The 12,512-nt window shown below is 40.4% G+C and overlaps 1 protein-coding gene across 1 annotated transcript in view; it reads right to left on the bottom strand.

The window, feature by feature from the left end:
• Nucleotides 1-889: 889 nt before the first annotated feature.
• The window catches only part of LOC124269336 (oxysterol-binding protein-related protein 9-like), a 29,559-nt gene continuing 17,936 nt past the window's right edge, over nucleotides 890-12,512 (bottom strand). The window contains 12 exon segments of the mRNA XM_046704353.1: nucleotides 890-2,792; nucleotides 3,066-3,204; nucleotides 5,501-5,544; nucleotides 5,547-5,597; nucleotides 5,924-6,046; nucleotides 6,168-6,264; nucleotides 7,718-7,861; nucleotides 7,863-7,893; nucleotides 8,875-8,959; nucleotides 9,959-10,124; nucleotides 10,653-10,815; nucleotides 11,621-11,650. Coding sequence (XP_046560309.1) covers nucleotides 2,715-2,792; nucleotides 3,066-3,204; nucleotides 5,501-5,544; nucleotides 5,547-5,597; nucleotides 5,924-6,046; nucleotides 6,168-6,264; nucleotides 7,718-7,861; nucleotides 7,863-7,893; nucleotides 8,875-8,959; nucleotides 9,959-10,124; nucleotides 10,653-10,815; nucleotides 11,621-11,650 — 1,151 coding nt within the window. The 3' untranslated portion in view covers nucleotides 890-2,714.

Raw genomic sequence — 12,512 nt, 5'->3', positions numbered from 1 at the left:
ACACAGGTACTGACTGGGTGGTCCACTCCGATCTACACAGACACAGGTACTGACTGGGTGGTCCACTCTGATCTACACCGACACCTGCCTAGATCCTAGTGGATCATCTACTGTCTGACACAACACAATCTTGACAAGTGTAACTACAGGTGTGGGTAGGACAGTTACATAAAAGGAAATTTGTAGATCTGTATGATGCAGTATACAGCAAAATATAGCAAATACAATATTGTTGAAATCTGTGTATTGAACATGGTGTCACGATCGTTAACTATACATCAGGTAATACATCCACACCTGTTCTATGACGAGATAAATTCTGACTACAATACCTGGCTTATAACGAATACAAATCTTTAATATAACCTAACATAAGGTGAAGATGGACAGCGCAGAGGGAAAATTGTTATTTTAGTTCTAATGCTTTAAAAAAAAATCTGCTTCAAGTTGCTTTGATTCCATGGGGGCAAAATGTAAATTATTTTATGTACACATTGTAAATAATGTGTGCTGTCTATGTCCTGAGAAGTGATTGATGTCTGTACATTCCTAAGTTTGATTCACAGATATGGCCAGCACGAGTCAGTTTGCTCCAGATACAGTTTGACACATCACAAAAAGAAATCTGCAGAAAGCCTGTCTCAGTAAGACAGATGCAGCCACAGCACTTGTATAGTCAGGGTCAGTGCTGGGGACTACAGGAACTAAACAGCTTTAGGTAAACTCTGTAAGCCAAATAGCTATGTCTGTGTGGAGATAAACTCAGTAGGCCAACTAGTATAGCTGTAGGCATGTCAAGAGATAAACTCAATAGGCCAACCATTATAGCTGTAGGCATGCAAAGATATAAACTCAATAGGCCAACTAGTAAAGCTGTGGGCCTGTCAGTAGATAAACTCAATAGGCCAACTAGTATAGCTGTAGGCATGTCAAGAGATAAACTCAATAGGCCAACTAGTAAAGCTGTAGGCATGTCAAGATATAAACTGAATAGGCCAACTAGTAAAGCTGTGGGCCTGTCAATAGATAAACTCAATAGGCCAACTAGTAAAGCTGTAGGCATGTCAAGAGATAAACTCAATAGGCCAACTAGTAAAGTTGTAGGCACGTCAAGATATAAACTCAATAGGCCAACTAGTAAAGCTGTGGGCCTGTCAAGAGATAAACTCAGTAGGCCAACTAGTATAGCTGTAGGCATGTCAAGAGATAAACTCAATAGGCCAACTAGTAAAGCTGTAGGCATGTCAAGATATAAACTGAATAGGCCAACTAGTAAAGCTGTAGGCACGTCAAGATATAAACTCAATAGGCCAACTAGTAAAGCTGTGGGCCTGTCAAGAGATAAACTCAATAGGCCAACTACTATAGCTGTAGGCATGTCAAGAGATAAACCCAGTAGGCCAACTATGTATAGCTGTAGACATGTCAAGAGATAAACCCAGTAGGCCAACTAGTATAGCTGTAGACATGTCAAGAGATAAACCCAGTAGGCCAACTAGTATAGCTGTAGGCAAGTGAGTAGATAAACCCAGTAGGCCAACTAGTATAGCTGTAGGCAAGTGAGTAGATAAACCCAGTAGGCCAACTAGTATAGCTGTAGGCAAGTGAGTAGATAAACCCAGTAGGCCAACTAGTATAGCTGTAGGCAAGTGAGTAGATAAGCCCAGTAGGCCAACTAGTATAGCTGTAGGCAAGTTAGTAGATAACCCAGTAGGCCAACTAGTATAGCTGTAGGCAAGTGAGTAGATAAGCCCAGTAGGCCAACTAGTATAGCTGTAGGCAAGTGAGTAGATAAGCCCAGTAGGCCAACTAGTATAGCTGTAGGCAAGTGAGTAGATAAGCCCAGTAGGCCAACTAGTACAGGTGTAGCGGTGTCAGGAGATCAGTTAAGCAAACCAGCAAAACAAACGGGTCTCTGTGTATACTGATACATGCGATGGGTGTCGTTAAACAAGTTGACAGGGCTGATGAATCTTGCTGAGTTTTCTGTCTCGTAGTTTTAAATCTCAGACTGCACATAGCCTACATTCATATGACAGATCACTGAGTAAACATATGAAAGGCCTGAAAATTTGATCTGCCACAATAGTGTGTTATCAAATCATGCCTATACCATCATCAAAAGGACTTCCTGACAAGAGCAATCAACAAGGGACAAAATGATAGATGGCACTGGAAGAACAGAGAGGGTGTAAGAAAGGTTACCAGACATAGAACCCTCCAGGGTAAAGAGTATCCTCTAGACTGACAATGTTGACATCAGCAGTAGAAGTCTCAAGACTCTCAACTTCAGTCTAGCAAGCACCAACAAGCCATATAAACATCTTCTCCAAGTCACAACATAAATCAGTCAATTCCACTATTCACATTGTACTTTTCTCATTCTTCCCTGATGATAATATCATGATTATGCTTTCACTAACCTGATCATTTTCTACATAAACTTTCATTTGTTTCTCAAAACTTATTTTGACTGAGATGCCCTGCATAAACAATCACCATCACTAAGATCATACAGGCAGGATGCAAAACTAAAAAAAACATTTGTGTATTCAGACAATAAGTGTCATCAAAATGACAATGCATATCACATTGTTTATATCAATTAATCATTTGTGTGTGTGTCTGTCTGTCTGTCTGTGTCTGTGTGGCTGCCTTAGCCTCAGCCCCCAGGAACATTGTTGATACAGTGGCCTTCATCACAAAGGTCAGCATCACACTGACGGTGAAGGATTATCTCTCTTCAGCAATGGCCGGTCGTACACCCAGTGCTCACCGACCTCATGGAAGCACTGAAACACAATCAAATTTGAAATGCTAAAGTCAAAATATTAAGGGGTTTTCTCTACCTACATTAGATAATTCACACACTGACCATTGTATACAAGTAATCTTAACTAATAAAGAAGCTTCAGCTTCTGCCACTACTTCCAGCACTATTCCAGCAATGTAACCAATGAGAACAATAGCAAGGACTTCCTGTATACCCACGTGGGCAACTGAACACCTCAAGCCCTTCACTACCCTGATGGTGTGTAAGGAGGAGGTCAAGGGTCAGGGTTTACCTTGGTTTCCCATCTCTCCCCCTTCTCCTTCCGGTCTTTGGCCTCGTCACGCTGCCGCTGTTCCAGGAACTGCTTTCCCTCCGTCGCCTTCTCCACATTCTTGTGCTTGAGGTTGTATGTCACATCTCGCCATAACCTAAACATTTGACATACATGTCACATCTCGCCATAACCTAAAAACATTTCACATATAATGCCACATCTCGCCATAACCTAAACAAACATTTCACATACCTAAACCGTCACATCTCGCATCTCTCCATAACCTATAACATTTCATATATACGTCACATCTCTCCAAAACCTAAAACATTTCACATATACGCCACATCTCGCCATAACCTAAAAACATTTCACATATATGTCACATCTCGCCATAACCTAAAAACATTTCACATATACGTCACATCTCGCCATAACCTAAACATTTCACATATATGTCACATCTCGCCATAACCTAAACATTTCACATATACGTCACATCTCGCCATAACCTAAACATTTCACATATACGTCACATCTCGCCATAACCTAAAACATTTCACATATACGTCACATCTCACCATAACCTAAAACATTTCACATATACGTCACATCTCGTGCCATAACCTAAAACATTTCATATATCGTCACATCTCGCCATAACCTAAACATTTCACATATAATGCTACATCTTGCCATAACCTAAAACATTTCACATATACGCCACATCTCTCCAAAACCTATAACATTTCACATATACGTCACATCTCTCGCCAAAACCTAGAACATATCACACATACGTCTACATCTCGCCATAACCTATAACATTTCACATATATCACGCTTACATCTCGCCAAAACCTAGAACATATCACATAATATGTCACATCTTGCCATAACCTATAACATTTCACATATACGCTCACATCTTGCCAAAACCTATAACATTTCACACATACGCTACATCTCGGCCATAACCTAAAACATTTCACACATATACGCCACATCTCGCCAAAACCTAGAACATATCACACATCTAAAATATTTCACATCTCATCCATAACCTATAACATTTCACATATATACGTCACATTTTAACCAAAACCTAGAACATATCACATATATCGCCACATCTCGCCAAAACCTAGAATATATCACACATACTCACATCTCGCCATAACCTAAAACATTTCACATATACGCCTACATCTCGCCATAACCTAAACATTCACATATACGCCACATCTCGCTTTAACCTATAACATTTCACATATCGTCACATCTTGCCAAAAACTAGAACATATCACACATACATACTACATCTAACCTAAAACATTTCACTATATCGAACATATCACACATAATGTCACATCTTGACGAACCTATAACATTTCACATATACACGCCACATCTCGCCATAACCTATAATATGTCACATACATACCGTATGTCACATCTCGCCATAACCTATAACATTTCACACATACCGTATGTCACATCTCGCCATATTTCTATAACATTTCACACACATACCGTTATGTCACATCTCACCATAACCTAAACATTCACATATACATCACATCTCGCCATAACCTAAACATTTCACACACGTCCACATCTTGACGTAACCTATAACATTTCACATATACATCACATCTCACCATAACCTATAAAATTTCACACATACCGTATGTCAGCATCTCACCATAACCTAAAACATTTCACATATACGTCACATCTCGCATAACCTAAAACATTTCACATATACGTCACATCTCGCCATAACCAAGAACATTTCACAGATGATATGTCACGTCTTGCAACAAACCGACAACACATTATAGATTATACTTCACGTTTCTCCACAACCAACCAACACATCATGGATTAACCATCAACTTCTTCACATTATTTCCAAACTATGTCATCATACAGTACATAATTTCATAAACCAGTGATGTGCTGATGTTTACATAAAAGAACGTAATATCCATAAAAGACATGTGACCAGTGGGCAAGTCCTTAAAAGGCAATGGGATGAATGCGAGTATGATGAAGGTGAGCATAATGATGCTGAGTATGATACAGGCAAGCATGATGAAGGCAAGCTTAATGATAAAGGTGAGTATGATAGGTGAGAATTATATGCATGGAGTGTGATAAAGGCAAGCATGATGAAGGCAAGCATAATGAAGGTGATTGTGATAAAGGTGAGTATGATGAAGGTGAGATATTATATGCATGAGTGTGATGAAGGTGAGTATGATGAAGGTGAGTAAGATAAAGGTGAGTAAGATAAAGGTGAACATTATATGTGGAGTGTGATAAAGGTGAGTATGATGAAGGTGAGTATAATGATAAGGTGAGTAAGATAAAGGTGAGTATAATATGTGAGTGTAGGGCACTGACTGTGTGTAAGATAAAGGTGAGTATTATATGCATGAGTGTGACCTCGAGACTCATAATCCTCTTGCTGGTCAGTCGGTCTCACTTGCTGGTCATTTTCTTGAACTTAGGTAATGTCTTTGTGTCTACAAATGTTTCATTTTGCTGAAAAAGATATCCAACTCATTACCCACTGTAAAATACAAAACAACTTGACTTTCATTTTTTAGAGCAAGAAACAGTGAATGTCGTTCTATGATGAGTTAGCAATATTTCAGCAATACCATGGCAACCTATCGGTTGCTGACAAACCTAAAAACTAAAGATAGATTCATTTACAATCTATGCAACTGAATGCCAGATGACTGGGGGACTTGACTGGTGGAGTACCAGACACAATTATTCACAAAATCATGGCAAAGCTGGCATATCCCTATCAAGAAGTGATGGGCTCGATTGTTTACAAAAATAAATATGATATTAATCTTTACCCCTGAGGTATATTTGCCATACATCACTCCGTTCCATTCTCCCTCCACGGTGAGGAAAGGGAGCTTCTCGTTGGGTTCGAACACCTTACTTGTTATTCGGTGTTTCTTCCCTCCATAGAATGGCTGCAAGAAATAGTGACACATTTTTTAACATTTCAACACTGAGGGACCAGCACTATCTGCTACATGTCAATCATATTTCACTCACAAAATAGTTGACATAACACGCAAAACAAACACTTACTTTTGTATGGAACTCCACAGTGGCGCTGTATCCTGTTTTGGCACATGCAATCTGTACTTTCCCTCCCAGCTCCACCCATGGCACTGTCAGGATCGACCTGAAACAGAAGCATTGTGTGTATCTTCAGGTACCTTCATCTACCTGTGTGTATCTTCAGGTACCTTCATCTACCTGTGTGTATCTTCAAGTACCTTCATCTACCTGTGTGTATCTTCTTCATCTACCTGTGTGTATCTTCAGGTACCTTCATCTACCTGTGTGTATCTTCAGGTACCTTCATCTACCTGTGTGTATCTTCAGGTACCTTCATCTACCTGTGTGTATCTTCAGTACCTTCATCTACCTGTGTGTATCTTCAGGTACCTTCATCTACCTGTGTGTATCTTCAGGTACCTTCATCTACCTGTGTGTATCTTCAGGTACCTTCATCTACCTGTGTGTATATCTTCAGGTACTCCATCTACCTGTGTGTGTCATCTTCCTGTGGTATCTTCAGGTACCTTCATCTACCTGTGTGTATCTTCAGGTACCTTCATCTACCTGTGTGTATCTTCATCTCTTCAGTACCTTCATCTACTGTGTGTGTATCTTCAGTACCTTCATCTACCTGTGTGTGTATCTCATCAGGTACCTTCATCTACCTTCATGTACCTCAGTATCTTCCTTACCATCTACTACCTGTGTGTATCTTCAGGTACCTTCATCTATCTGTGTACCTTCATGTATCTTCAGGTACCCTTCATCTACCTGTGTGTATCTCATCAGTATCTTCATCTACCTTAATCTTATCTACCTGTGTGTATCTTCAGGTACCTTCATCTACCTGTGTCATACCTGTGTATCTTCATCACCTGTGTGTACCTTCATCTACCTGTGTGTATCTTCAGGTACATCTCCATCTACCTGTGTGTATCTTCAGGTACCTTCATCTACCTGTGTGTAGTGTATCTTCATCTACCTGTGTGTATCTTCAGGCACTTCTTCATCTACTACCTGTGTGTATCTTCAGGTACCTCCATCTACCTGTGTGTATCTTCAGGTACCTTCATCTACCTGTGTGTATCTTCAGGTACCTCATGTACCTTCATCTACCTGTGTGTATCTTCATGTACCTTCATCTACCTGTGTGTATCTTCAGGTACCTTCATCTACCTGTGTGTATCTTCAGGTACCTTCATCTACCTGTGTGTATATCTTGTGTGTATCTTCATCTACTCTTCATCTACCTGTGTGTATCTTCAGGTACCTTCATCTACCTGTGCGTATTATCAGTGTATATATTTATGGACCTATGTGTTCCTCAGTGTTCCTAACCAAGAGATCAATCATCAACATTTGGGACATTGTTATACAAGGCAATAAGTCAAGACACATGTAATCACTGGAGTGGTTTTTGGCCGCTTTTTAGCAATATTCCAGCAATATCACGGCGGGGACACCAGAAATGGGCTTCACACATTGTACCCATGTGGTGTAATCACTGGAACGCTTTAAAATAGTCCAACCTATTTCATGTCAACCATATCAAGCTTGTTAGCTAGAGTGGTCGCATTCTGCCGTAACCATTGGGGAAGGTGAGTGTGTATTCTTCATCATAATCCAGAACAGACACCACGGCCTGACCAATCATATGGACACCGATGGACAGACCCAGGAACTTAGACTTGGTCCAGATGTACCCGCCTAGGGAGATAAACATTGTGGTGTTCAGCATAGAATGCCGAAACTGAAATGAGTAACATCTTCATCAGAAACTATAATAATAATAATAATAATAATAATAATAATAATAATGTGTCCATTTATATAGCGTCAAACTCAACACTAGGTATGCTCATAGCGCTAACAATCAAGGCACAGCACATTATTACCCCGGATAACTATATAGTGGAACTTTTGGGAAGTGGTAATTATGGCCTTTGAACTCGGACCTATTCCAGCTGAATCACAGAGACATGTGGGTCAGGCAAACCAGTGCTTCATAGCATCAGGTTTGATCAACTTCATCGGAAAATGATAAAAACACATCAGCTAGGTTAGGACTAGAACTACAGATCATGACCACACACACTTGCAGTGACGTCGGTTTATGCATAATTATCTATTCTGTCCCAAAACTTTGTGCTAGCATAGAAGATCACAGGAAGGAATAAGCGATTTTAGTGCCTCCACAAGTGTAAATACTCCCACACTAAAGAAAATCATACTCCTAATTATCCTAATTGTTTCATGTCACCCTTCATGTTTCATGATAACTAGTCAAAATGAAAACTGAGTGCTAAACTGTTTGAATGTTTCATGATATACGGTTCGATTTATCAAAATGTGTTGACTAGCTGGTTGAGAATGTCAGTCAGTCAGTGTTACAAAATCAGATTTCCTCTGACAATATTGAGCATGTCATGATCACATCAAGGACGACAATGTACTGATAATAACCGCACTAAACATGGCCTTACATTCTACCAACATTCCAACACAGCCATTTTAACAATGGAATAAGTAGACACTTATTGTACTGCCATAGTGATATTACACTATGACATGGTCAATGTGACCAACACAAGTTACCTGCCCCTGAGTAATAATCTGAATATCACTGAAACGTAAGACTAAAGATATTAAGTTTTTATCAATAAAAGCTTGTTATTTTTGCACTTCCCAACTTCTTAAATGCCTCTCAAATAAGTTTCCTTTGAGTACTCACTGGGTGGGTGGTGAGACACTTGTTCTGCTATGAATGCTATGCTGTCTTTAGTTGCCCAGGGAACAGGACCATCTTCAACTGCTTCCTGTTCAAATGAATCGGAACAAATTCATCACATGCACTAAGAACAGTTATGTCATATATCATATTTTTAGTAAGTCTAAGCTCTCAAAATATTCTGACAGAGTGAGTAAATGAGTTAGGCTTTAAACCATTTTTAACAATATTCCAGCAACATCTTGTTGTACAGGAGTGTGACTGCAATTCCTGTCCACAATTCTCTGCAGTGTTGGAAATGCTGTGAACCCTTGGAACAGTGATGTTTTGAACTATAGTATCTAAAGCTGGGTACAACCTAAATCATTAAATTTCAACAAAATAGTTATTATATAGTTATTCATAATAACCCCTGAGAACTCAGTCGAATGTCATTTATAGATTAAGTGAGTGAATGAGCGAGTTTTGTTTAACGCCGCTTTAAGCAATATTCCAGCAATATCACGGAGGGGGACACCAGAAATGGGCTTCACACATTGTGCCCATGTGGGGAATTGACCCGGGCCTTCGGCGTGATGAGCAAATGCTTTAACCACTAGGCTACCCCAGCGCCCTTAAAGATTAAGAATAAAATCTACCATACCATCACTTGTGTGCTAAAACCATCATTTAAACCACCTGAAGGAGTGAGTGAGTATGTTTTTACGCCGCTTTTAGCACTATTCCAGCAATATCACGGCGGGGGACACCAGAAATGAGCTTCACACATTGTGCCCATGTGGGGATTCGAACCCGGGTCTTGGGCGTGACAAGATACACTTTAACCATGTTAACCACTAGGCTACCCCACCGCCCCCTCCACCTGAAGGAACAAAACCTACACTTGAAATAAAATCGGCAAACATTTAACCAACTGGTCTAGCCTATCGCCAAATCTAATGATAGTCATAATGGGAGGAAATCTATAAATGCTAGAGGAGGTCTTCAGTTCTGGGAGTATGACTGAGTATTCAGTAACCTCTCTCTGACAGCTACATAGATGACCCTCCCTTCTAAATACCTGGTATATTGTCACGTTCTAACTCACCGTAGATTTTTCATCAGGAAGGTTCCAGAAGCATTTGAATGTCTCCCCGAGGATAGGGTTGTATGGTTTCTTGGCTATGTCGCTGTTCCTTCCGGCGTGGAAGGCGGACAAGTACCACCGAACAACCTGCACCATGCGCTCACGGGGAGTCTCAAGGTCAACAACTCTGCACAATGAGGTCACAGGTTTACTCACTCTGATATTCCTTCAGAGGTATCCATCATGTCAGTTACAATTATGAAATACACTGTGGTTCATGACCATAAGTCCAGATTATGAACACAGACCTACAACTGTCATGGCACTATGATCGCATTTTTTAATGGTGTCTTTATCAGGTTCTTGTTTTCTGAGATTCATGAACCCATCTAATGGTGTGCCATGGATATTCTAGCAGCCATGGTTCTCGCATGAGTTGTTACATACAGCTGTACATCAAGGATATCATTGGAAATTTCCAAAATATTCATCCAAAAATATAAAGTTAACAACTTTACAAGAAGTTGTGTTGACAGGTCTGCTTCACACTACACTACACTCAGTTCTACAGTCAGTATGACAGTCAGCCTATGTATCTGTGACTTAATACTATTTTACTCTCGATAACTAGAACCTGACACTGTCAACACTAAATGTACTGTTATAAAAGTTGTGCATTAATCCGTCTGTGCTCCATTCGCTGACTCTGACTTACTTGACAAATAGATCCGGATGAGCAAAGAAGTCAGCATACATTTCCAACAATGACCTTCGTTCAAGAATAAAGGTGGGTAGGACGACCTTGGTTAGATCCATCCCAATGCGGACCTGGGACAGGAGGTGGGCGATGATGCTGCCATGCTGCTCCAGCGACCCCACTGAGGGAGGAGAGATGATATCATCCACACAACATTCACATCTGTCAGCTATGTCTAGGATCATGTAAAGTCGTAAATATATCTGTACTGACTGTGAGTTGAAACAAATGATTGAAGCATTGGGGAATTGTTGAGCTACCTTTCCTAGTTGTTGTTCACAAACATGGCAGATTTGATCGTACGATAAGTTTAGGTTAGCTGTACATCTACAGTATATCAGAGCAAGATTCAGTGTGATTCAAAGTGACTTGCACCTTATCCACTTGTCAGGTACAGACTGGGTTGCTATCAGAAAACACTGAAGTCATGCCAGCTCTCTCACTATTCAGGATCCAAGAATGAGATAGGCTTGTTTCAACACATAGGACAGTGGATTCTTCACACATTGCACTTACGTAACTACTATGACCAGCTAACTCATCATGTATTGACTGCCTTGTCATTGATCGTGTGTTGTCATGTACTGATGTAACACTAAAGTTCTGTAAAACCATTTCTGGGTAAACCTTTAATTTGGGAACCATGTCATAACAATTGTAACAATAACTAGAAATAATAAAAATGGAAATAAAAACATAAATACTATAAATCTTCTAGTGCGGTTGTCTAGAAAGGACATGTACTTTCAGTTTGTTCCATGGTTATAAACAAAGTCCAAGCAGTAAGTCAAATACTACAGTAAACTATCAATCGTATATTAGAGGCAATGATTGCATAACTGCAAGAAACAAAAACAAATGAGGATCAGATTCATGAAAACAACCAGCTCTAAAGTCTGTTAACCATTAGTCTATGAAATACTCACGGTCCTCTTTATCTAAATCATCATAGAGTTCTGAAAGAAAAGAAGAAATGAATTAAAACTTAAACCGTGTGAGGAACTCAGCACTTGCCGACTGAGTACACGGTGTCTGTGTGGTGTATTCAGGTTTCTGTGTGAGGAACTCAGCACTTGCTGACTGAGTACATGGTGTCTGTGTGGTGTATTCAGGTTTCTGTGTGAGGAACTCAGCACTTGCTGACTGAGTACACGGTGTCTGTGTGGTGTATTCAGGTTTCTGTGTGGGGAACTCAGCACTTGCTGACTGAGTACACGGTGTCTGTGTGGTGTATTCAGGTTTCTGTGTGGGGAACTCAGCACTTGCTGACTGAGTACACGGTGTCTGTGTGGTGTATTCAGGTTTCTGTGTGAGGAACTCAGCACTTGCCTGACTGAGTACATGGTGTCTGTGTGGTGTATTCAGGTTTCTGTGTGAGGAACTCAGCACTTGCCGACTGAGTACACGGTGTCTCTGTGGTGTATTCAGGTTTCTGTGTGGGGAAGTCAGCACTTGCTGACTGAGTACACGTGTCTGTGTGGTGTATTCAGGTGTTCTGTCAGGAGGAACTCAGTACACACTGGCTGACTGAGTAGAATCTCAGCACACAGGGTCTGTGTGGTGGTATTCAGGTTTCTGTGTGAGGAACTCAGCACTTGCCGACTGAAGTCCGTGACTCACACGGAAACCTGAATACACCACACAGACACCGTGTACTCAGTCAGTAAGTGCTGAGTTCCTCCCATGGAACAAAAGTACCATCTTTAAAATTCTTATAGCATGACACAGCTGGAGATGGAACTCACAACCTTGCCCTCTTCCGGCAGACATGCTACTACAGAGGCATTTAAACTTCAAGCTGAATTTTGTAAGATTTAA

This window comes from Haliotis rubra, unplaced genomic scaffold (genome assembly GCF_003918875.1).
Source record: "Haliotis rubra isolate DU_JTF1 unplaced genomic scaffold, ASM391887v1 Scf1012, whole genome shotgun sequence".
In the NCBI taxonomy this organism is placed as follows: domain Eukaryota; kingdom Metazoa; phylum Mollusca; class Gastropoda; order Lepetellida; family Haliotidae; genus Haliotis; species Haliotis rubra.
The sequence above is the reverse complement of the archived record's forward strand: the minus strand, read 5'-3'. Positions and strand labels throughout refer to the sequence as shown.